We start from the raw sequence: 23,622 nt of genomic DNA on the forward strand, positions 1-23,622 counted from the left end.
TCATTCCACACTGTGTAGCTTAAACACCCACTTGACTCGCTTCTCCCAAGTTGGCAGACGATAGACTCATTCACTCGCATCAACCACCTATGCTGAGCAAGCGAGGATAATCGCATTCTCGGTCGGGGGTTTCCGACTCGGTGACCCTCCCCAACCGAGCGGCATCTCTTCCCCACAGGAGCACTTGAGCAAAAATGAGATTGATGTTGATGCTAGTCGTCTATGCTTCATGTCATGGAGCCCGTGGCTGAAGCTCCTCCAACCTCCGCCATCGAGGTGCAGCACGCAAGTCTGCCGCCGGAGCTCATTTTGCACATCATCGACTGTCTACTCCCATGCACGCCGCACATGATTCTCCCCCCAAAACACCCGTCCACCAAGACCTTTGTCTCCTTCACCACCGTCTGCCGCGCCACCTACACCCACGCCTCGCGACTCCTCCGCCAGCATTGCGTACACATCGACTCCAGCCAGCGTCTCGCCACCTATCTCCTCTGCATCCCGCGCCTGGTGCCGACCCTGCCGCCTGTCCTGTCACTCCGGAACATCACATCTCTCTACCTGGCGCCGTTTGGGCCTTCGCTCGACGACCAGCCCACGGCCGAATGGGTGCGCGAGCTCTTCTGCGAAGTGTGCGACTCCCTCCGCCGGCTCGTCGTCCACATGCCCTTTGCCAGCCTCGACCCTCTCGACGACCATCTCAACGTGCGGAGGACGCTGCGCGAGGGCTTCGAACAGCTCACCAAGGTGGAGGAGTTCACGTGTCTGGCGGAATACCCAGCCCTGAGCGTGCCCGATGCACACACCGACGTATGGCGCCTATGGCCAGACCTCAGGCGCCTCACGCTGTTTGGGGTGCCGCTTGACAATCACTGGCTTTGGTGGGATATAGCTACGCTCCCGGACCTGAGGCACGTGGTGCTGGCGCAGCCGCAGAGGGTGGACGCGGCGGACATCAAGGATGAGTATTTTCACAAGCTGCCCAGGAACGACCCTCGGCTGGGGAGGAAGATTCGCATTGTACTCTTGGATGCGGCGTACAAGATTGGGACAGTGAGAACGACAAGGTGGAAAGAGGTTGACCCCGAGGCAAAGATGGAGGTGGAAACGTACGAGGTTCCGAGGCCGTTTTACGGGGACGAGAGTGATGAGGAGCTGGTCACAGAGTGGGTGAGGAGGGGGGCTTTGGATGGCACGTTGTGGGAGTGGAAGGGAAACAGGGTGAGTTGACGGGGGATGACGAAGCTGGAGCATATAGAGCATGTGTTTGACTTTGAGGCGGTGGTTGGATGCTCATGCTTGATGGATATAGTACTGCAATATAGCGTGTATAGACGGGCATGCGCCATGGTTGGGCCCAGAGGCAAAGGCAGCATGTCACGTCACGCGCAAAATAGTCTACTAATTTAAACCATGTCGACCTATGCAACGCACTGTTCAACCGTCGGTCGGTCGATCGGTGGTCGATGTTGATCTGCGGACAGTGGAGGGGTCGCGCAGCCGCATCTCGACAGACGACGATGGGTGGCAGACCAGTCGGCCAAGTTAGGCACTGCTTACCCCGCCAAGTCGGCGTGCGTCGAGAAGAACAAAATCCGGAGGAGCAGCGCCCTCTTGCGCCGTCGACTAGGTGGTTTGCATCACGGCGGAGCCAATGGGCGTGTGCAGGTGGCGCGGGCAGGCGTTGTGGGTGTGGCAGGATGCGGCCTTTGTTTTCTAGAAGATCTGGAACATTGTTTATTGTGCAGTACGGAGTAGTACGTATGTATATCACTTCGACAATACGGCATACGGCGTACGGCGTACGGAGTAACTGGTAGTAGTATAGTACGGAGTACCTAGGTAGCTGTGTGGTTCTCCGAATGGAGAAATGGACCACGGCCACGCGGACGTGAGAAAAAGTGAGCGCCAACATGGACGCTTGACCCGCTGCGTCGGGACGAGCAGAAAGCCTCTCGCCAAACAAAGCCGTCTCTCCACCTGGCTCAGGGCGGAGGACCTCGATTGACCTCATCCCCTCGTCGAGCCATCCGCTACATGTACTGCTACTTAAGTACTAGTAGTAGTAGTAGTAGTAGTAGTAGTACTAACTAGAGGCCTGCTTACTTAGACCGAGCATGGCCACGTCGACCGAGTTCAGATTCAAGTCAAGTCAATATCTTCGGCCTCATCGCCACACCCGTCAACCCCGTCAACCCCGTCAACCCCCAGCCTTGGAGCCGTGTCCTGTCCATGTCCAGTTGGATCGGAGGCGTCCAACCATCGTCCATTCTTCTCTGGCGCTCACCTTTCCGTTCCTCTTCCTCTCCTCGGCTCGCTCCTCCGTCATCGAGTGGTTCTAGGCAGCACAATAAAAAAACTCTCCGGTTTGCGCCGCGCCATGAATCTGCATCCAACGTCGACGACCCCCTCGCAGACCTAATTTTGCACTTGGCGACTCTTTTTGTTTTGAGCGGCACATGACATTGGGCATTGCTTGTTTCGTCTTTTTTTTTTCTTCTTGATTTTCTTTTTTTATAAACCTTCCACCAAGCCTTCGCCCCGGCCGCGCAGTATACTACTGCATACATCCCTAAGCCGAGGAATCCGAAACTCCGATTGAAAAGAGCACAAAAGAGGCGCGCGCACACCAACAGCTGCCACCCCGGGCTCCCGCCGCCTACCTGCGAACCATGCCCGACAAGTCGTCGACGGTCGTATCGTATGCTGCCGGAGCTTCTCTCGCCGCCGTTGCCCTCATCTACGTCTTCGGGCCTAACTTCACCATCGACCATGAATCGAGCCCCAAGAAGAAGACCGTCGTAGGTCTGCGGAACCAGGCCAACGACTGCTTCATCAACTCTGTCCTCCAGGCCCTCGCCGGCCTTGGCGACCTCCGCGTCTATCTCATCCGCGAAACCCACCGCCGCCGCATCGAAGATGCCGCCGTCTACGCCAATCTCGTGCAACCCGAGGGCACCGCCAGGCTGGAGCAGTGGAGGCTGCAGGGCCTGCAGGACGGCCTGGTCACCCAGGGTCTGAAGGAGATGCTGGATGCCCTCAACGAGCGGCCCATCTACAAGAAGTCGGTGTCGCCCTTCCCCTTTGTCAAGGTACTCGAGGTTGCCTTCAAGCAGCGCATCAGCAGGCAGCAACAGGACGCCCAGGAGTTTCTACAGATTGTCGCCGAGCGTCTCAAGGATGAGTACCACGCCGGCCAGCGGGCGAGGTTTCACGCGCGCAAGAATGGGCTGTTGCGCGCGGCTACGAGTGGCACGGATAGCCCCCTCGATGGCGGCGCCCAGGACCGGGACGAGGATGCAACCAACGGCGGCGCAAACGACGTCAATGGGAACGATGATGGCGAGTCCGGGGCACGTTCGCCGAGCTCGCAAGAGGCACCTGGTCCCCAAATACAGCTGCAAATCCCGCTGGAGCTGGAAGAAGGGTTCCCCATGGAAGGCAAATACGAGTCGCATCTGGAGTGCCAGACGTGCAGGTACAAGACGAAGCCCAGGGAGGAGACGTTTTGCACCTTGACCCTCGCCGTTCCGCAGGTCTCGTCGACGTCACTAAACTCGTGCTTCGACGGCATCTTCAAGACGGAGTACATTGACGACTTCAAGTGCGAAATGTGTCGGCTGATGCACGTCAAAGCCAACCTGGAGCACGAAGTAGCCCGATCCAACTCGGAGAGCTTTATAGCCCAGGCCAAGGAGAGCATCGACAAGCTGCAAGCGGCCATCGACACGGATCCCGAACAGCCCCCCGAGGGCGTAGACCTGGGCGACATTCGTTATGCGCCGAAGCGCAGGATAGCAAAAACGACGCGCATGTCCATCTTTCCCAAAATCCTGGCCATCCACCTGTCACGGTCCATCTACGGCATCGGTCAAATGACGCAGAAGAACTCGGCCAAGGTGGCGTTTCCCGAGGAGCTGCCGCTGGGAGGGCTGGCGGACCAGCACAAGTACAAGCTCCTCGGCACCGTGACGCATCGCGGCGGCCACAACAGCGGCCACTACGAGGCCTTTAGGCGGCAGAACCAGCCCTCGCCGTACCACAACACAAACACCTTCCAGCAGTCCGACGTCTACAGCAGGACGCCCACGCCCGCGTCCACGCCCGAGATGGCCGCCCGCCCGACGCTCAGCCCGGCCATCTCGACACCCGACCTGCTCTCGCCGTCCCCGGCGACCAACTCTTCCACGCCGTCGCTGGTGTCCATGGCCGCGCCGCCTCGCAGCGTCCCAGCCGAAACCACTTCCTCCTCCTCCCCCGGCTCGTCCGCCGGCACCCCGAGGGAAAAGGACACCGACACCGCCAGCCTCCGCTCCGTCGCGGCCTCGACCAAGTCGGCCCTCTCGAAGCTGGCGTCCTCCAAGGCCCCGGACCTCAGGAAACTCTCCTCCAATGGGATCCCCAAGAGGCCGAGGCGCCGGAAGCCAGCTGCCGACAAGTGGTGGCGCGTGAGCGACGAAAAGGTCCGCGAGGCCAAGACCAGCGAGGTCCTCAGCATGCAGAGGGAGGTGTATTTATTGTTTTACGAGCTAGAGCGGTGAATCCCGCCCTGTGTTGTTGGGGAAGGGAACCGGGGGAGATGTGCATAGTACATGCATGGTCTTGTATATAGCACGTGGCCTCGTCAACCGTCAGGGCCCACGCTGGCGTTGTTGTTTTAGTATACATACATACATGTGCATGGAACGGGCGTCTGGTTTCTCAATTCAATTTCTTTTTCAGCAGTTTCAAGAAAAAGAAAAAGAAAAGAAGGCATGGGGAATTAAATCCTTGGTAGTGGCGTGTATATACGAATTTATCTGGACAAGAAAAGAACAATGGCTTTTTTTAAAATACAGTACAATAGCATTTTCCATGTTCTTTTGTCATGATGCTTGATCGACGCTGTTGGGTGTCAGGGCAAAAAGAAACGAATATTGAAACAAAACACCCGTCAGCGACTAATAAGTGGATAAGTGGCTAGTCCACTCAATTGCCAGCGGGTAAGTGTTTAATTACGGCATGTAGGTACTAGTTCTGCGGGTGGATACTGCCACTCCCCTGACGGGGGAGGACACGCCGCCCAAAAACTTGCCTGTATCACAATACATTACATCGAGACAGACGGAGAGAGATTCTGGGGCTGGCTGCTAGAAACCAGCTCTTTTTTTTTCCTTTTCGTGGCCGCCAGGAGCCAGGATGATCTCGTTGCCCATTTGACCTGCGTCTTTTTTTCTTCTTTCCCTTTTGCCAGTTCTTTTTTTTTTTTTTTTTTTTTTCCAAACACAGCCCCCCGTCAGGTATGCCTGTCCGTCGACGGAGTCGCCTTGGGCCCCTGGCCGTCATGGCCCTCGTGGTGCTGACGGTGCTCTTCGTCGCCCTGCCCCCGGACTCGCCTGCCGTGCTGGCGGTGGTGTTCAACTCGGCGCGTCTTGGGTCGGCGCTGCGGCCGGGCAATAGGGATGCGTGGCTTCGCGAGCGAGCGCGGCATCCGGTGCACCTGGCGAGCGAGGTGGGGTGTCTGATCAAGACGGGGTACGGGACGAGGCACCGCGTCCGGGAGCAGCTGGCTGCGTTTGCGGTCAAGGGCGGCGTGCTGGGCGACGAGGGGAGGGATTACCTGGTCGTGGGGGACTGGGAGGCGGCCAACGGCACCGCGGGGGGGGACTTGGGCGCGGCGGTTGTAGATGCCGTCGGGCTGGTGATGCGGGACGAGAGGGTGGCCGAGTTCGCGGACCATGTGCGCTTCGGCAAGTACAGGAGCTTGAGCGCCGCGGTGGGGGCCGGCGATGAGGTCAGGGCCGGCGAGCTGGGGGCAAAGTTTGGCTGGGAGCTCGATGCGTTGAAGGTGAGTGCTTCGAGATTCTATGCCATGTCGTTGGGTTTTGGGGGAGGGTTGATAGAATGGCAGGTGGCGGGTTGAAGGAAGAGGGACCTCTCTAACTAACTATTTTCTGCAGTTCATCATGGGCATGGAACTATCGTACAAGAGGATGCCGCACAAGAAGTGGTACCTTATCCTGGATGACGACACATTCGTGGTCAAGGAGTCCCTGGAGCTGCTGCTCAGTCACTTGGACCCTTCGAAACCGCAGTATGTGGGCAACGCGGTGGGCGATTACAGGGCGCGATTTGCTCACGGCGGATCAGCCGTCATTATCTCCGGCGAGGCCATGAGGATACTCTTTAACAGGCCAGACATCGTGCGAGAAGCCTACGTTCGCTCGTTGGACGAGACGTGGGGTGATAGACTGGTGGCAACGACGCTACAGAGGATTGGCGTTTACATCGACGAGCGGTACAGTCACTATTTTAACGGGGAGGCACCTGACATGACAAGGATTCGGGAAGATCGTGTCTGCTCGCCCATTGTTTCTTTCCACGGGCTCCGGAAACCTGGTGCCATGGTCCATGCGGGCACGACATTGGGCAGGATGAGAAAGCCGGTACTTTGGGGCCAGCTGTGGGAGTTGTTTGGCCAGACACCTCTGGAGTCGTTTGAAAACTCACCTCTGAGAGGGGGAGACCATGTTGGGCCTGGTGAGGAAGAGATCAAGGTCTGGCAAGGCATCAAGAAGGCACAAGATTGCCAGCGTAAGTGTAAAAGCCGGTGCCTGGCGTGGACATATGATTCGCAAAGTCGCCAATGTCGTGCGAGTCCATGGCTCATTGTTGGACCACGGAACAGCGCCGGCGAGGTATCTGGGATTAATCTGTCGGCGGCGAAATCTGCTTTTCGAAAATGCTCTCCTGTAGGCTGAGGGCAACTTTGCTAGAGCTGGTGGTTTTGCCAGCCTTGGCGCGATTCCCAGCTGTGTTGAATATTGGATACTATAGTAAAGCGTGCATCGTTGGGTGTTGGGCCGGTGTGATTTAGATATGGGGATAATACAACTGTGCATGATAATGTCAGTCTGATGTAATAGCCAATGTTAGGCTATTTTACAGGGCACAGCGTTACCCGTGTCTGACCACACGAAATCGAAAAGGTCGGAATGCTCAGTGCTGTCTTGTCTGTATGGAAAAATGAGTTACATACATACACAACATACATGGCCAAGCCCACCTGTGGTTCCTCCGGGCCACGTCCTCGGTCGAGCTCGTGATTATTACCTACGTACGGAGTATAGTACTTCTACTACTACCTAATAGTATTACACCCACCGTATGGGGTAATTATTGGATGGATACTCCGCACGCAGCGAGCGAGCGAGCAAGCCGCACGACACGGGGCGCGCGTGGTTCTCGCTCGCCTACGGAGTACTCCGTACAAATTAAAGATTGACGCGCATGGCGATCCAGATTTCTCCCCCGGCAATTGAGCCCGATTTGCGAGCTGTTGGTTGTCGGCATCGATTGTCGGATTCGTATTGTGCTTTACAATGCACCGGACACCAACTGATGTTGCAGTTCAACCAACCCGAACTGGGTGTCCGTCGGTTCTCAGGGGTACGGCGAGCTTTTTATCGCGTGCGCATGAATAAAAAAGAGGAGCTCGTGTAACGTTCGGTGCGCGAGTCCCGTTATTGCACCCATGGGCGTCACATTAAGACAGCGGCGAGTCGGTCAAGACAGATGAGCACGGGCTGATGGATTGTGATAGATCGATAGCGTCGGAGATGAAGGGAAAGGCCAGCGACCGAATACGCGTCAAAGCAACATTCGCACGTAATGGAGCATGTTGCTGCCAACAGACGTCGTTTTGTGTTTTCCAGCCTCGTGGTTCCGGGTAGCCAACCCTGGCGTATCCGACTTCCAATCTTTCTGGATGTCTTTGACCGAATTTGTACCTGGGTGCTCCGTGGAGCACAGGAGTCGAGGGATCCATCCGCCGCCATCCCTCCCCCCAGGGTCGGAACCAAGCGGCGCCACTCGCCCGTCGTCCAAAGAAAATAGAGTATTCTGTACGGCAAAGACTGCTGCCGACGACCTGCGGCTGGCTTCGCTTAAGCACACATGTATAATTGAGGAGTCACGCGGGGATTCTGCTAGTGCTTCCGTCTGGTGGGCGAACGGTGTTCCCCGTCCCCCAAGTGGCTGTGTTAGGAAAGGGGTTTTCCTGTAGATTCAGCAGACTCGAGTCACTCGACTCTGCTCACTGTACGAATTGCTCCGTAAAACATGCTCTGTTGGGTTTGGCCGTTCTTTTGCCTCCTTTTGCCTCCTTTTGCCTGTCTTCCCCACAGCGGCAGGACCGAAGTGACGCCTGGCAGGGAATATGGGCATGTGCCATATGCCTTATTAGTTCCCACTCGTGACTGGGCCGCAATGGGATATGAAATGTCTCCGTGCACAAGGTTTAGCCAGGGCTGGTTATGATAGGGGGTCTTGAGCTGACAGAGTCCGCGATATTAGCTTTCGCTTGTACAGAGTCTTGAAGCGTGGGTCCGATGACGATGGGATATACTGACTCGTATTCATGTGAGGTCTACGTGGCAACTATACCAGTTGGATGATGTGATCAAGTGATATAAATGTTGGAAAGACTGGCCGAGTGGCACTGGTGATAGGGCGACGGGTTGGGAATACTATGGCTGCTGATGTATGTACAATGTTGAGCCTTGGTCTCTCTCTATCCCAGCCAACAGTTCAAGCATCAGCCACACTGCTCTGAGCTGTCACTGGCGGCACCAAAGCTCATGCACGTACAAGCCTCATCTTGGCCATGCACCGCCACATTTTTTCTGTTCATTTTTTCTCTCGCTTTTGCAAGTAGCGACAGGCTGCTGGCCACTTCACGCAGGCACATTTCCAGTAACGATGTACAGACACAAGCGGCAGCCGTTCTCTGCACCAGTGGACACAAGCATGGAGCCCTGGGAGCCTTGTACCTTGTACCTCTCAAGCTCCAGTCTTCCCGCGGGCGCATGTAACTACGACTTGAGAATGTAAAGTACTTAACTTAGTCGTCTGGGTTAGCGTTTTTGAACCTATTCCACATAACTCGACATTGGGGATTGCTTCAACGCTTTCAACTGGGGCGCCCCAGCCAGCTACCCCGACTGTCGCCCGGACCTGGAATTCATGAGCATCCAGACGAGACGATCCTTTTCCATCTCTCTTCCCTTTCAATTATTGTTCTTTGTCCACCGCAGTGGCACCCCTGTACTAGATCTCTGGGCCGGCGCGCAAAAGCAAGGCGGCAAGGCCTGGCCGACCACGGTTGAGCAAGGCTTCCTCTCCCAACCCTAGTCAGGGCGTGTCTCGCGCTGTCTATCCGGATCCCGTCAAAGTCAACTGTGGACTTCTTCACGCCCAATCTTGCCATCTGGACGCCCCTTGTGTGACGGCTGCGGTCAACCAAGGCCGTCCTTTTACTGGGCCGTTGTACCCTTTTGAATTTCGTCTGCTGCTACCCGCTGTTGAGCTTCCCATGTCGTCCGATAAGCTCCATAAATTTTCCAATTAAAAAACACTCCCCCAAGAGGCCATGTCTACGGACGACAAGAGCATGGCTCAGGACGCCGGTGCTGGTGTTGGCTCTGATCCAGCTCCAGCAGCTCCTGGCAATGCTGCGACCTCTGGTGCTACTACCACCACCTCAAGTCCTTGTCCCAATCCTGATATCGCCACGCCCGGTACCGCTGCTGTTGCTTCTGTGGCTGCTACAGCTGCTCTGGCAAGCTCAAGTGCCGTTCACAGCCCTCCATCAAGGCCAATATCTCCTTCTCAGTCCCCTTCAGCACCTGCAGAGTTGACGATTTCGACTACACCCACGACGACGACTGCCGCTACACTCCCAAGTCCGACTGCAGGCCCGGCACCGGCATCAAGTATCGACTCAAAGCCTGCCGTACCGACCTCGTTATCGCCGTCCGAATTGCCTGCTACTCTCGCCGCCGCTCCTGCTCCTGCTCCTGCTCCTGCCTCACCATCTCAGCAGAACGGCCGCAGTGAGGCGCCCGAGGCCGACTCAGATATGAACAGCTACAGACCCGTTCTGACGGCCCACAATGGGCTTCCCGTGAGCTATTCGACTACCACAGCCACGGTATCGACGTCTTCGCACCTCGCCGCTAGCCCTCCCGTCACCTCTGGCTACGCCTCACCTACTGGTATCTCGACTGTACAATATCCATCCTACCCTACGAGTACGACAGTATCACATCCGTCTGAGAGTTATAGAGTCAGCCCAGTCTCAAGCGGCAACACATTGTCTTTGCCGAGTATGCGAACGATCGATTCACTTCCTCAGCAAAGGCCTGGCCAACCACAAATGCCACATCATGCCATGTCAATAAGCATGAATCCTTCTTTGACTTCTGTATCTAGTGGTCCAACAATCTACCCCCCTCACCATACCATGTCCGTACCCTCAAATTACGGGCTGCCTTCAGATTCTGTACCTCGTTACCCCCTACCTCACGACCCCAGGATTCTTGGCAGCAGAGGCCCAAAGAAGGTACGTTTATAGACATTGAGGAGCGAATATGCGTCAATCCTAATCAACGGCTCTCTCGGAATCTGTGTTGGACTCGATAGTTGGACTGACTCGATGCTTTGCAGGAAATCAAACGTCGAACCAAAACGGGTTGTCTAACATGTCGCAAGCGTAGAATAAAGGTATTCACCAGTCCACTTGTTTCGTTTACGATTCTATTTCCCCTCCATTATAGTTTTATATCTTCCAGCTTCAATCCAATCCTTGCAGTTGCTCCCATCAGTTGCCATCAATCCTCGTCGCTGCAGCACTAGTCAGATTTTATGTCTGACCTTGCTCCGATGCGGAGGGAGCTCCAAAAGTTAATCCGCTGCGCAAAGTGGGTCAGGGAGCTCTCTTATTGTCTGACCTCTTGCACAACATGTTCCCCCTCCATCACAAAACCATTTCTCTCAATTCGCCAATCTGGGCGCCAATGTCGATGTCTAATTCATTTGCTAACGCACTGATAAAACTGTTGGAACTATAGTGTGACGAGACACACCCCACCTGCAATAATTGCAAAAAGTCGAAACGAGAGTGTTTAGGCTACGACCCCATCTTCCGACAGCAACCAGGTGCACAGCCTAATTCTCACATTCAACCTGCTCCAACAAGTCAGCCAGTGGCGTCGTCATCTGTTTCTCCTTCAGTTCCAGCCCATTCGAGTGCTGGAATCGGCCACCTGCCTGCGACCACGAACACATACGGTAGCCAGCCGTCGATGCTTGCAAGTTCCTATTCAACCACATCCCCACCGTCAACACTTTCCTCGTCCTCGGTGGCACACACCGTTTCGTCCAATTATAACTCGCCAGCTTCCGCCAGCGCAACGCCAACTATCAAGCAGGAGCCAGGGTTTGATTTTGCGACTCCTTTTGATCCAGCTAGTAGGCACTTGCCACCCCCGACTGGCCCTGACATCAAGCCATACGACTACAAGACATTGACAGCCGCGGACAGCAGCCATCACGCGACATGTATGTAAATATGCCACACAGTTTTCAGATCCTTGCTGCGGGTATGCCAACTGACTGCTTCTTAGCTAAGAAGATGAAGATCAACGAGATAATCGATTCGCTCGGTCCGCCCCCTCCCCCGCAACAGATAAGCCATACCGAGGAGACTTTTAACGAAATCACAAAAGTTTATCATGAGATGTATGCTGGTGGATTAAGCGCTTTTCTGGAGACGACATGGTATTATTTTGTTGATAATGGCAAGATGTCCTTCCCCAGAGATGCCAATCTTATCGAGCACATGGCGACCTTTCTCAAAATCTTGGAAGCTGTTAGAGCGAATGACCATTCGCAGATGGCTTATTCCGGAGTGTTGGAGACGAGAATCGTGTGGGAGCTTGCTTGCACTGCGTATCGGATACCTGATGCAACAAATCAGGCAAACCGTGCGAACATGCCACCGGAGGGCGATGCCACGGAAGCAAGAAACCGCCTGCGCGTGGTTGAAGCCTTGCTTTGCGGTGAATATCTAGTCACCAACCCTCTCGCACCACCGCTGCAAGACCCAGATACCCAACGTACTCGCCAGTTCGACTTTTGGTATAGTCTGGCGGAGTTTGTGCGAAAGCAAGACTTGCCTGGTTCGCATCAGGCCCTCAAGGCCAGAGAGGATGCACTGAGTAGAATGAGACACTTGCTGGATGGGAGAGAAAATCGTGATGTGCTTTATTCTATAGCCGTCGTTCGCGAACTTGCACCGTATTACGGTCCCAGCTATGGAAATACCCCCCAGTACGCCGATGAGACTGATCCAAAGAATCGACTTGCAGTCGCATCGAAATTCATCTTGGACGAAGCACAAGTTACTGGTGGCACTACTAATGTGGTGCGCCGATTCAGTGATATTGCGTCCCGAGCCTTTGTCAACCCCGGGGTCAACGTTGCACGCAGAACCGGTTAAGGCATAGAGGAGAATTGGTAATGAATACATTCGCCACACATACCATATAATTCAGCATACAAGCGATCCTCTCGGCGTTTCTTTCATCTGTTCTTTTTGATTTAACACAGCATTTGGAAAGCATTGCGAAGGTTTATAAAAAGTGTTTCCCATGTTTATTCACGGCGTTGGGCTTGAAAGCGAAACTGCGCTTGGGTCATCTTGATCAAACATATATTTCTTTTAGTACCGCAACTTCTACTTCGTCAGCATATTTCACAAGCCCCGGCGTTTCGAGTAACCATTGCCTTGTTGGTTTACTACGTCCGCTGTTGTATTATTACAACCTCATACTGTCGGTGCACAGGAAATGGGGACTGGAGATGGGATGTCTCGCCTTCAAAAGAGAAAATTTCATTTTGTAACAAATGGGAATTCGGGTGTGTTGTTTTCTTTGAGGCTCAACTAGATAAAGGAAAGGTACGATATGGGATAGAAGAATTATTAATGCCAACAATGTGGCTGATGGAGACTTAGAGAATAGATAGAATACTTGATCAGTATCGGGGTCACTCGACGTACATTTTAATTTTCAGCTTTTTGTGAGCATGATGGATACGATAAAACTAAAGGACGTGACCTTGATGAGATTGAACAGCACCCTGGAGAAGCAGGCACTTTGTACTCTGTATTGTCTAGCAAGGTAACTATTTAACCCATATTCGAACCCAACGCCGAATTTTCTGCCATGGATATCTATAAATACACATCCTTAACCATTTTTGATGATATAAACTCCGTCTCATCTTTGGTGTCCAAAATCAGTGCAGCACAAACAATAACCACCGCTTAAGCAATATGCAGCAATAAGCCTAAAAGCTGCCAAACCAAATGCTGTCATCTGGCCTCATACCAGACATGACGCCTTCAAATCCACACATTGCTCTATGCTGGGGGTCAACTTTCCATCCACTTACTGCTTCGCTTTGTACAAGTAACTGCATCACCATGCCCGATTCGGAGTGCCACGTATTGTGGCAGTGAAGCGCCCAAACGCCAGGGTTGTCGAGGACAACGCGGATTATGACCCAGGAGTAGGCTTCCACGGTGACAGTGTCCCGGCGAAGGGGGTTCTCTGGCATGCCACCGTGTTGTTGTAGGTATTTGTCCAGCGTCGCTGATGTAGGGGGATATCCGCTCCTAGCTTGAGCAATGATGAAAAACTTGTGGCCGTGGAGATGGAAAGGGTGTGCGCCGTCGTCAAAGTTGTTGATAGAGATGTCGACTGTACGTATGCCCTTGGTCTGAAGGACAAAATCGTTGTCCTTGTTGAATGCTTTGTCATTGATGGCTAATGGTGCTTCAAGGCTGGTAACTTCCGGCTTGGCATCGAGAAATCGATGGAGAGAAGGGTAGGTGGCGTTTGCATGCCAAGTGGATTCATTAAAGAAACCTCGAGCTAGACGCCAGGCTCCAATCATGAAGTTGGCTCTGAGGGGGACAAAGTCGTCAGCAGGAGGAGGGCTGATGTGCCGGACTGGATGTAGAGCTGATGTGTTGAGGTCACGACAGATGGTTTCGACGGCCTCCGACCAGTCCTTGCTTTGGGGATCGGCTGTAAGGGGCTTTGAGCTCGATGAGATGTACCGCAATATGCCTCTGATTTCGGGCTGTAATCGATCATTTTTGGTAGTGAAGCAGTGCGTGACCATTCTGGCTCGCAGCCAATATGCATCAGCAGTCGTGACGTTGGTTTCGACGATGACACTGTAGCGTTGACCAGGTGATATGTTGAGGCGATGGAAGGCTAAAGGATGAACATCTGTCCCATCAACCTCTGTGATATAGAATGGGTGCTCGTCAATCTGAATTTGGAATTCGGCAAAGGCTCCCACGTTGATGAATCGCAGACGATGCCGTTGGCCTGCAGTCAGGTCAAATATCGGCTCAGACGTGTTGCTGCTGTCGCAACGCCACCCGTCAAAGTCGTCACAATTTCGCACGCCACGACCGTTGATGAGCGCGTTATCTGGGACAGGCTCGTCATTTTCCTTGTCTGGTTGTAGATAATCCATTAACAACTCAGCCGTTGTGTTGTGGTAATGATCCTGGACCATGATGACTCTGTCCGTCGCGTAATCGACCTCTTGCAGTGTAAGCTCTTCCCGTGAATGAATGACGACAGGGCCCAACAAGCCATCCGATGCCTGAGCACTATGGTGGGCATGATACCAATATGTGCCGGATTGTCCACGGACAACAAACTTGTATGTAAAGTTTGAGTTGGGGGCAATGGGACATTGCGTGACACCGACAGTGCCATCCATCCAGTTGGTTCCATTCTGGAAGAGTCCGTGAAAGTGAATTGATGTAGAATTTGACGCCTTATTTTCCACGTTGACAACGATGGTATCGAATTCGTTACATTCTATCAAGGGACCGGGATATTGATTATTAACCAGAATCATCGATCGATAGACTCCATCTGGATTCAATTCAGCATCTGATATTGTCCAGTGATATTCCCGGGTGACCGGAGCAGCACTGCGATCCCACGATGGCGAAAGTACATATTCGGATGTGTCTCGCAGACGTGGCGTGCCGGAAATGTCTTTATGCTTCCAGTCATCGGTGTGGTCTGTGTCTTGATGGTCCTTTTCTTGGTCGTCGTGGGGACGAGTGTCAAGAGAGTCTCTTGTGCCCCTAGGTGGGAAGCTCAGTACAATTCCAGATACTAATCCCAAGATGATGGTGAGGAAGAAAATGAAGAGGCTCAATTTGCAAAATTCGTGCAGCCGTGAGGCTCGGCTGTTTCCGAGCCAGAAGGGTGGACTCGCACCTGCCTCAATTTCCTCCTTGTCTCCCGCTGCCTCTTGCCCAAGAAACGGCTGCTCCTCTGTCTGTCCAAGAGCCTCTACATCTTCTCCCGTGGACATTCTGTCGGACGAACCGCACCAGCACCAGACTGCAAGAGACCAGTGAATCACCTCCCAATATTGTTTCTCACTTTGTATCACGGCAGACAGCGGTCAAGTTGCATAGCTACCTCGTGCTGGTCCACGACGAACTGCGGACCTACGCTGCAGAACCACAAGCGATATTGCAGTTGACGCCGGCGACCAATGCAGTAAGCGATAAATCGGCTTATTCCACAGCGAGGGCCTCGTTCGAGAAGACGGCGGCCAAGGTACTCCGTACGGCCGGGACTAATAGCCTTGGTTAACCGTAGTCGCATGGAAAGTACCCAGCTGTATTCCACGGCCGACGACCGAGAAGAATTCTCAAGGGAGGTTGTTGCAAGACGCGCGTGATGGAGCTATCAGATGCAATTGGGTAGCATCAACACCAATCTTGAGACCCCCACCAAGCTGGGGACTGGAGCTGGATGGAGAGGTCACCAAGATAAAATGGTCCGTCAACGTGCTCAATTCGATGGACGATTGGCCTTCTTAGACGGATGAATCGGCACGCGACAGTGCATGGAACCCCTGCTCGATAGAGTGACCATCGCAAAAACTTGGTGGCCACACTCTCTATGTACCTCATCAAGGGCCGCACGCTTCGCAGCTAAACTTTAAGTTGCCAAAGGAACAAAGATTGAGGAAGGGCAGTACTCCCCTCTTCCCGCTACAGGAAAACCGTGAACCTTGACCACGATGCTCCATGTTAAAATTCGGCCCCACGTACGGAGAACTGGAACCTCGACAAATGGCCAGCCTTCAGGTGCCGATGTTCCATTCTGTAACCAGCTTCTCAACTTGGCTTTCTCGAGAAGCTCGGTATCAGTTCTTGTGACCTCAGCATGTCTCTCTTGTTTGGCCTAGTCACTCTTGAACTACAATGTTGCGAGACACTCCGGTAACTCCAGGAAAGTCAAGATGCCAATCACCGCCGACGAGGGGCCGAGATGTGGACCGAGCTGCATGAATAACCAGATTCTGGGGTACCGCGCCTAGGTATCCAGATTCGGAAACAAATTCCAGGTACTGCGTTGTACGGACGATACTCAGGGAGGGTTCAATTGAGAACGTAATATTGCTGACGTTACACAGTACCCGCAGGGTCGACTGATCTGCATTTGGACGACATTGGTCTCTACGGATAGAGTGCTAAGCTGTGTGCTCACAGAGTACATTCGCAGTCTTCCTCCGTCCGGCAATGGCGTAATCTTACTTCGTACATACTTCATTAGGACCTGCCATACTCAGCAAGGTGGGCCAGCAACCCTGCCGCCATGCCCGGCGTTACCAGACTAAAAGTGTTCAAGTCAGCAACTACGAATTAGTATGTAGAATGCTCGACTCCGTACTCCGTGTGGCCATGCATATTCGACGGAGCAGTACCCGCTCGAAGAAGATTGGGTGACTGTGTGCCTTATCGGAGCATACCGTTGCGCTCAGCTGGAGTGAGAACCAGTTCCTTTAAGTAAACGCTCCGCCCTGAAATGTCGATCGACCTTTACGGAGTAAACTGGCAGCTACCTGCTTCATTGTTTGTCAAGCCAAGTGCTTCAGGTTCGAAAGACTGAAGAAGCAGACATGTTGCTTCAAATTTCTGCAAGCTTCCTGGCTGTCGCCAGCGTCGTCTCTGCTACTCCCTGCAAGTCTCAAGACGGCTGGGAGACCAGGTATACCGCTACTGGCACGGCCGATGTTGCAAAGGCTGCTGCTACAGCAAAGACCAGCAGCCCTACAAGCCATGTGAAGGGCAAGGCCTTTGACAGACTTGCCATTATTTACTTTGAGAACCAGAACTATGACAAATCCTTTGGTGACCGTAAGTGATTTCCCAGGGCACCTTTTAGAGGAAGAATCTCCGATATTGGAACGGCAGGTCTAATATTTAGTACAGCCAACTTTAACTGGTTCACCAAGAAGGGTATTACTCTATCCAACTACTTCGCCGTTACTCACCCTTCTGAGCCCAACTACATGGCCTCCATTGCCGGTGATTACTTTGGTATGGAGAACGACGCCTTCACCCGCTCGCCTCGCAATATCTCCACAGTGATTGATCTCCTCGACACCAAGGGCATTTCGTGGGGTCACTATCAGGAAGACATGCCTTTCTCTGGCTTCGAGGGCAACGCCTACCGCAACCAGAAGAACGGTGCCAACGACTACGTCCGCAAGCACAACCCTGCTGTTCTACACGACAGCATTACCCACTCTGAGAAAAAGCTGTCGCAAATCAAGAACCTGTCTCTTATTGATACCTCGCGCTCCATGTTTCACAAGGACCTCAAGGATAACAAGCTCCCCCAGTGGATGTTCATCACACCCAACATGACCTCCGATGGTCACGACACCTCCGTCACCGTCGCTGGTGTCTGGTGCCGCAAGTTCCTTGAGCCCCTTCTCGAGGACAAGAACTTCATGCAAAACACCCTTGTCCTGGTCACCTGGGACGAGAACGAGTCGTATGCTGCCCGTAACAACATTCTGGGTATCCTTCTGGGTGACGCTGTTCCCAAGGAGCTCGTGGGCACTGAGGACAAGAACTTCTACAATCATTATTCCGAGATTGCCACTGTCTCTGCAAATTGGGACCTTCCCACCCTTGGCCGATGGGATGTCGGTGCCAATGTCTTCAAGGTGGTTGCGGATAAGACTGGTGACAAGCTCCGCCAGTGGAGATCACAGGAACAACTCCAGAGCATGTACTGGAACTACTCGTATGCTGGCCAGTATAACGACCAGGGCGGAAACAAGATCTTTCCTAAGCCCAACCTCGATCTCGACAAGGCGTACAACGGCCGTCCTATTCTCCAGTCTGTCAAGGACACCTGGAAGAATAGCAAGGCTCCTACTTATTACGAAGACACAATTGAGACCCCTGATGGTCTGCATCCCCCTGAGGGGTATGAGCCCGAGAGCGAATAAAAATGGTTACGAACATCGATTACTTTACTATAGATGAAATGGACTGGGTGGTGGAAAAATGCGAGGGCTGTAGTATCAAGGATGAATCCGAATCATGGCCAAGTACTAGATTCCTTGAGAACCTGGAGGGAGAGAACGTTTAGAAAGTAACAACACTGTATTGTACAGAAATAGATGACCCTGCTACACGTACCTGCCAGACTTGGAACAGAACAGCGGCCAGCAAAAAGTTATCGTTGGCCTCTGCGTGTGCTAACGGCCCAGCGGCCCAGCGGCCCAGCGGCCCAGCCCTGCGATGATCATCGCAGTTACTCTTCTTACTACTATCCTTGGACCGGCTCACTCTTTCTTCCATTTGGAGCCGAACTTGTGGTGACAGTGAGGCTTGGTGATACGCATTGTAACATTGAAAACAACAATAGTTTCTCGATACCCATTCCGTGCTCCGTTTGTTTGCTTGTGTGGTACGAACAAAGTTGTACGGAGTGCTCTGTAGTACTGCCCAGTGCCAATGAGTTTTGCCCAGACAGCCAGTTGCTAGTCTAGCCAAGCCGGCCCGGAGCCACAGGCGCGCGGAGTAAGCCGCATTTGCGTCCAGACGGTCATCGGGGCCCCAGGGATTCCCTGGTCTCGTAGGAGAGTAGCGGTCCCCACAGAGATCCTGGGTCCAGCACGCCGTCAGTTCGTCCCTGCTGGCCTCCTCCACCTGGCTCAAAGCAACACCGACGGGGAGAAAGTGGTGGTCGAATCAGTGGCCAGGCGTTCTTAAGCAGAGCACGTGGGAGGGCCTATTCGCTACCGAATTTGTACTTGAGATTTGGGCCCGGCCCATGTTTATGCAGGCATCTGTGCGAGCACAGAGAACCAATCCGCACGAGAGGGGAAAAAGACATGTCTTTAGTGACTTTTTGAGCGTATCGGAGCCTGTTTACATCAGCGGATTACTGTGATGCGGGTGGCTTTTGCTCTCTGGGTCGGTCTACTCCGTGGCTTGGCGCGAAGCGCAAACCCCAGTTGATGCAGTTCCAGTGCTCACAAGCCGGCCTCGTGCCCGATATTCTTGTAGAGGAGATCTATTCGCCGATACTCCGTGCTGGACGGGGACTCCGCCCTCCTTAGCGGGGGATTAGTGAGCACGTGGAGGTTGGTAGCTCAGTGATGCAGGGCCGTACATGCAATGGATGTACCATCGTGGACTCTGGTGGGAGGTGTCAATACCCAGCCGGGATAGAATGATAATGTGGGGTGAAGTCGATCAGGGTGGTGGATCGCAGCGGCAGCCACTTTCCGTTCCTGGCCTGCCACTGAATGGGTTGCGCCTCGTCCATCCAGGACGGCAGGAGTGAGCACTTGCTGGTTGAACATTGCCCTTTGCTCCTGCCCCGACCTATAGACAGCTCATGTTTTTCAAAGTTACTCGCCAGTTAAAGATGCAATTACACCGAAGACACAGTCCACTGTGCACCTCATTTGAACAACTGCTCCATCTCTTGGACTCGAGTTCATCTGTTGGTTGATTTCGCTATGAACCATTTTTAAACTTGTTGCATTCTCCTCAACGCTGGTTACTGCGCTTCCCTGTTCTTCCTGAGCTTAAGCTCGACATTTTTAACTCGGTTCATGACCAATGTAATATTTTAACCACCTTTGTCATCGCAACCAGTTCACTACGACGCACATTAACCAGCTCGCGACGTCATTTTCTTTTTTCGGCAAAGAATGTGAGCATAGAAAAACACCATCGTACACTATTCTATTACCCTAGCTTGCCATAATGTCCAAGCAGAGCCCTTGCTTAACTCGTTTTCTTTCCGACTTCACCCTCGGATTTTCCGATGGCCTGACCGTCCCATTTGCCCTCACCGCAGGGCTCAGCTCACTGGGAAGAGCTGATACCGTCATATATGCAGGCCTCGCCGAGTTGTGTGCCGGAAGCATCAGTATGGGCATCGGTGGATATCTATCCACATTGGATGAGGTTCCCCATCCAACCGGGAAGAAAGACGACCTCGATAGCAACGGTGACGAGGAGGAGTTGAGGGGGATGTTGCGCGATGGAAGCTCAAGGGCCTCATCTAGTCATCTTAGCGACAATTTGGACGAAAAGTATCTGGAACAAGAATCGAAAGAGGACCTTATAAGGAGCCATCTTGAGCCGCTGGCTCTACCACCTGCCACAGTCCTGGAGATTCTCGTGATACTGAGAAGTCGCCCTGACGGTGTTGGAGGAACAGCCTGCCGTCTGCAGCAACAAAATGCTGCGACAGAGCCGTTGTCGGATCAGCTACCAATCTGGCCCGTCGCCTCGGGTCTATCCATCTCGCTGGGGTATGTCGTTGGCAGTATCATCCCCCTCTTCCCATACTTCTTTACTTCAACAGTTGGTAGAGGTCTGCACTGGAGCATTGCTTTATGCTTGATAGCGCTCATGACATTTGGATCAAGCAAGAGCTGGATACTCCGTGGTGAAGAGAGGAGTGTCAAGAGAAGCTTGTGGGAAGGCCTTCAAATGCTCGTTCTTGGAAGCTTAGCCGCAGGCGCTGCGGTTCTCTGTGTGAATCTCGTTGGTGCAGGCTCTGAACCTGGCCATTGATATTTGCTCTTCAAATAAGTTCTATTATGGCATTTTGGCAATTCGTTCGGCCCTATGGTTTTGGGGAAATGGTCAATTGGGGATAAAGGTATAAAATTATTCATGTATTCACTATTGAGTCAGAATTAACGAATAGGACCCGGTCAAAGCAGATGTGTGGCAATGAAGAATCTGTTTGCCCTCTCACCACCCCAAACTGCCGCTTGATTACACCGGGCGAATCTTTGCGCAGCTGTTGACAGTGACGACGAGTGAATCATTGCTTGCAGGTAATAAAGTGTATATTGGTTCACAGCTATACGCCGGAGACATCATTCACTCCAGCCTTAGGTACCAGGCTCGCTTAGTAGGTGGAGTGGTTATTTAACACCTCTTTCAACCCAACGCATCAGAACTTTAACCACGATATTTATTTACCAACTTGCATCTTAAAGATACTGTAGTTTCAAACTATATCCTCTCCGACGAAAGAACACTGCCTCGACTTCGCACAGAGAGCAAATAGTGAGATCCACGTTATACATTGACCAAACCAGGCACATTCTTATGGAATTAAAAGTATGTTTATATTTTTCGAGTAAGATAAGAACGCCGATATTCTCGATGACTAATTATTCCCGTTACAGAGGAGGCGCTACAAAAGTGAGCGTCACGTAACGGAACGACAATGCCACATCCAGTAGCACGCCCAACGCCTCCCGGCAAGGGCAAGGGCAAGGGCAAGCCGTCTGATTGTCAAGAAAAACGTCAATTTTTGGAAGAAAAGAACCATAAGAAGAGACTTCCAGACGGCGATAAAAGGTTGAATACATTGCACGCGGAAGATGCCATTGCAGAAGATGATGACTCATCGGAGACACTCAGCAATGGTTTGCCGCCTGATGCCAGAAAGCTCGATTCGTGTGATGAATTAGTCCTCGATCACATAGAAAGCTTTTCAGATGATCCGTGGCAAGGACCACCTCAATGCTACGAAATTCCGTGGACAATTTTGTTTGGGAATGTGGGCAGGCAAAGAGAGGACGCCGAAGTTGAAGCTGTGAAGGAACTGATTCGACAAGCTGAAGCGGTTGGGCTGATTGGGGGAGGTGTGCGCTCGGAGGAACATGACGAAATACCCATTGATCTTGACGGGAGGAGTATTTTGGATCGGAGTGATGCCCTTTGGGATAGGTTAGTTCTTGGAAGCGTACCGTTTGACTTTGGCGACGGGGCTTTGGACAAGGCAAATGTTGATCCAGCAGGGACGGACGGGCAGGATGAGAATTGTGGCTGTTACAGAACGTCTGGATCTGACGGGATTGAGTAAGCTGCTAGGTTGCCGCCGTTTCGGAGTTGACTTTGGTTTGGACCGGTGATGGCCTGCTGCGTATACCGACTAAATAGTACAGTTTGCAATAGCTCATCTTTAGAGGCAAAATAACCATGACCCGCATTTGTGAGCGTCACCCGTAGACTTGAGAGATGGTGTTGAAGGGATTCCGTAAGCGGAGAATTCAACACTAGCGAGTTGACTCACCTCATCCAGAGTCCAGACCAGTCACTTCACCGCAACATATTTAAAACAACGCCTCAACAACCACAACCGTTACCAATACTCAACCCTTCTTTACAAAGAAAGGGTGAGCAAACTCCGCAAAACTCAACTGGAGAATGCCACCGCCAAACAGAATCCTCACATCGCCTAACCCTCCCTCGCCCGAGCCAGGGACAGTCCTCCTCGAAACACCACGGCTCATCCTCCGCCGCTACAAGCTGTCAGACGCTCCGACGCTCGCCTCCGTCGGGGACCATGATGAAGTTGCCGCTACCCTCAGCGACAGGTTCCCGTCACCCTACACCGTCGAAGCCGCCTCCGAGTTTATAGCAACCTGCGGCAACGGCGCGGATCCGCACTATCCCACACACGGGGCCATCATGCTCAAGCCCAACACGCCGGATAACCTGACGACGGCGCCGGTCATGATTGGGGGCTTTGGATTTCTCCCGCAACAGGATGTCTTTTACAGGACGTGGGCAGTGGGTTATTTCCTGACCCCGTCGGCCTGGGGCAAGGGATATGGTACGGAGGCGATTGCCGCGGCGGTGCGGTGGGCGTTTGAGACGTGGCCTGGTTTGCTGAGGGTTGATGGGCGGGCGTTCTCGTCGAATCCGGCGAGTGTGAGGGTTATGGAAAAGAGCGGGTTTGTGAGGGAGGGCGTCAGGAGGCGGGCGGTTGAGAAGGGCGGCGTTGTTTGGGATATTGTTGCTTTGGGGGTTGTGAGGAGTGATTTGGGGTTAGGATAGATTGAGTGTGGGATTGCTTCTTGTGCGGATTATGGAGAGCCACGCTTTATGACGAACGAACGAAGATGGAGGAAATCTTTCTTTGCCATCTATCTAGACGGTGTGGCTGCTATGCCTGGCTCTTTTTTATGCATCGGAGTTTTCGACATCACTTACCTGCAGGCGGTTGACGTATGATGTATCTGAATCAAATCAGCCAAGTGAAACTGGCTTTCCACAATCCATTGGGTTTTAAGAAGTCTCTGCGTTATCATTGTAATATCTGGATGCCTCTCGGGGTGATTACTACCATTACAATGATACTCCTTTTCCACCAACGGTCTCCTTGAAATGAAACTCGACTTTCATTTTAGAGAAGAAAGTTAGAAAAAAAAGATAAGATAAATGGTACAACTCTCTGTCGATAGTCGGATACTCTCGTGTTGAAGGCAGGGTTGTGTGCAAGACGAAGATCTGGTGTCATCTGAAACCTTGCAAGTCCGAATTGCATGTGGAGTCGAACAGTCAAGCTGGCCGTGCTCTTAAAGTGGATCGTTGGCAAGCTTCCTCTCTCCCGCAGTGAG

General features: G+C 52.9%; 9 protein-coding genes across 9 annotated transcripts; 8 read left to right on the plus strand and 1 right to left on the minus strand.

Annotated features, from left to right (window-relative positions):
• Positions 1-234: 234 nt before the first annotated feature.
• On the plus strand, positions 235-1,230 carry G6M90_00g102710 (uncharacterized protein; the record flags this gene model as incomplete). The annotated part of the gene is made up of 1 exon (XM_014690591.1): positions 235-1,230. One exon carries the CDS (start codon positions 235-237, stop codon positions 1,228-1,230), a length of 996 nt encoding a protein of 331 aa, XP_014546077.1.
• Positions 1,231-2,672: 1,442 nt separating this feature from the next.
• Positions 2,673-4,541, plus strand: ubp16 (Ubiquitin carboxyl-terminal hydrolase 16; the record flags this gene model as incomplete). Its single annotated transcript, XM_014690590.1, has 1 exon — positions 2,673-4,541. The coding sequence occupies one exon, from the start codon at positions 2,673-2,675 to the stop codon at positions 4,539-4,541; it is 1,869 nt and encodes a 622-aa protein (XP_014546076.1).
• A 782-nt stretch (positions 4,542-5,323) lies between these two features.
• Positions 5,324-6,740, plus strand: G6M90_00g102730 (uncharacterized protein; the record flags this gene model as incomplete). The annotated part of the gene is made up of 2 exons (XM_014690589.1): positions 5,324-5,827; positions 5,940-6,740. The coding sequence occupies 2 exons, from the start codon at positions 5,324-5,326 to the stop codon at positions 6,738-6,740; spliced, it is 1,305 nt and encodes a 434-aa protein (XP_014546075.1).
• Positions 6,741-9,409: 2,669 nt separating this feature from the next.
• On the plus strand, positions 9,410-12,319 carry G6M90_00g102740 (uncharacterized protein; the record flags this gene model as incomplete). The annotated part of the gene is made up of 3 exons (XM_014690588.1): positions 9,410-10,381; positions 10,890-11,379; positions 11,445-12,319. The coding sequence occupies 3 exons, from the start codon at positions 9,410-9,412 to the stop codon at positions 12,317-12,319; spliced, it is 2,337 nt and encodes a 778-aa protein (XP_014546074.1).
• Positions 12,320-13,170: 851 nt separating this feature from the next.
• On the minus strand, positions 13,171-15,234 carry ptaK_2 (oxidoreductase ptaK; the record flags this gene model as incomplete). The annotated part of the gene is made up of 1 exon (XM_014690587.1): positions 13,171-15,234. The coding sequence occupies one exon, from the start codon at positions 15,232-15,234 to the stop codon at positions 13,171-13,173; it is 2,064 nt and encodes a 687-aa protein (XP_014546073.1).
• A 1,602-nt stretch (positions 15,235-16,836) lies between these two features.
• On the plus strand, positions 16,837-18,180 carry G6M90_00g102760 (uncharacterized protein; the record flags this gene model as incomplete). The annotated part of the gene is made up of 2 exons (XM_014690586.1): positions 16,837-17,074; positions 17,150-18,180. 2 exons carry the CDS (start codon positions 16,837-16,839, stop codon positions 18,178-18,180), a joined length of 1,269 nt encoding a protein of 422 aa, XP_014546072.1.
• Positions 18,181-19,954: 1,774 nt separating this feature from the next.
• Positions 19,955-20,773, plus strand: cccA (Vacuolar iron transporter cccA; the record flags this gene model as incomplete). The annotated part of the gene is made up of 1 exon (XM_014690585.1): positions 19,955-20,773. One exon carries the CDS (start codon positions 19,955-19,957, stop codon positions 20,771-20,773), a length of 819 nt encoding a protein of 272 aa, XP_014546071.1.
• Positions 20,774-21,440: 667 nt separating this feature from the next.
• Positions 21,441-22,082, plus strand: G6M90_00g102780 (uncharacterized protein; the record flags this gene model as incomplete). Its single annotated transcript, XM_014690584.1, has 1 exon — positions 21,441-22,082. The coding sequence occupies one exon, from the start codon at positions 21,441-21,443 to the stop codon at positions 22,080-22,082; it is 642 nt and encodes a 213-aa protein (XP_014546070.1).
• Positions 22,083-22,426: 344 nt separating this feature from the next.
• On the plus strand, positions 22,427-23,059 carry G6M90_00g102790 (uncharacterized protein; the record flags this gene model as incomplete). The annotated part of the gene is made up of 1 exon (XM_014690583.1): positions 22,427-23,059. The coding sequence occupies one exon, from the start codon at positions 22,427-22,429 to the stop codon at positions 23,057-23,059; it is 633 nt and encodes a 210-aa protein (XP_014546069.1).
• Positions 23,060-23,622: the final 563 nt, after the last annotated feature.

This window comes from Metarhizium brunneum, chromosome 6, assembly GCF_013426205.1.
Source record: "Metarhizium brunneum chromosome 6, complete sequence".
Lineage (NCBI taxonomy): Eukaryota > Fungi > Ascomycota > Sordariomycetes > Hypocreales > Clavicipitaceae > Metarhizium > Metarhizium brunneum.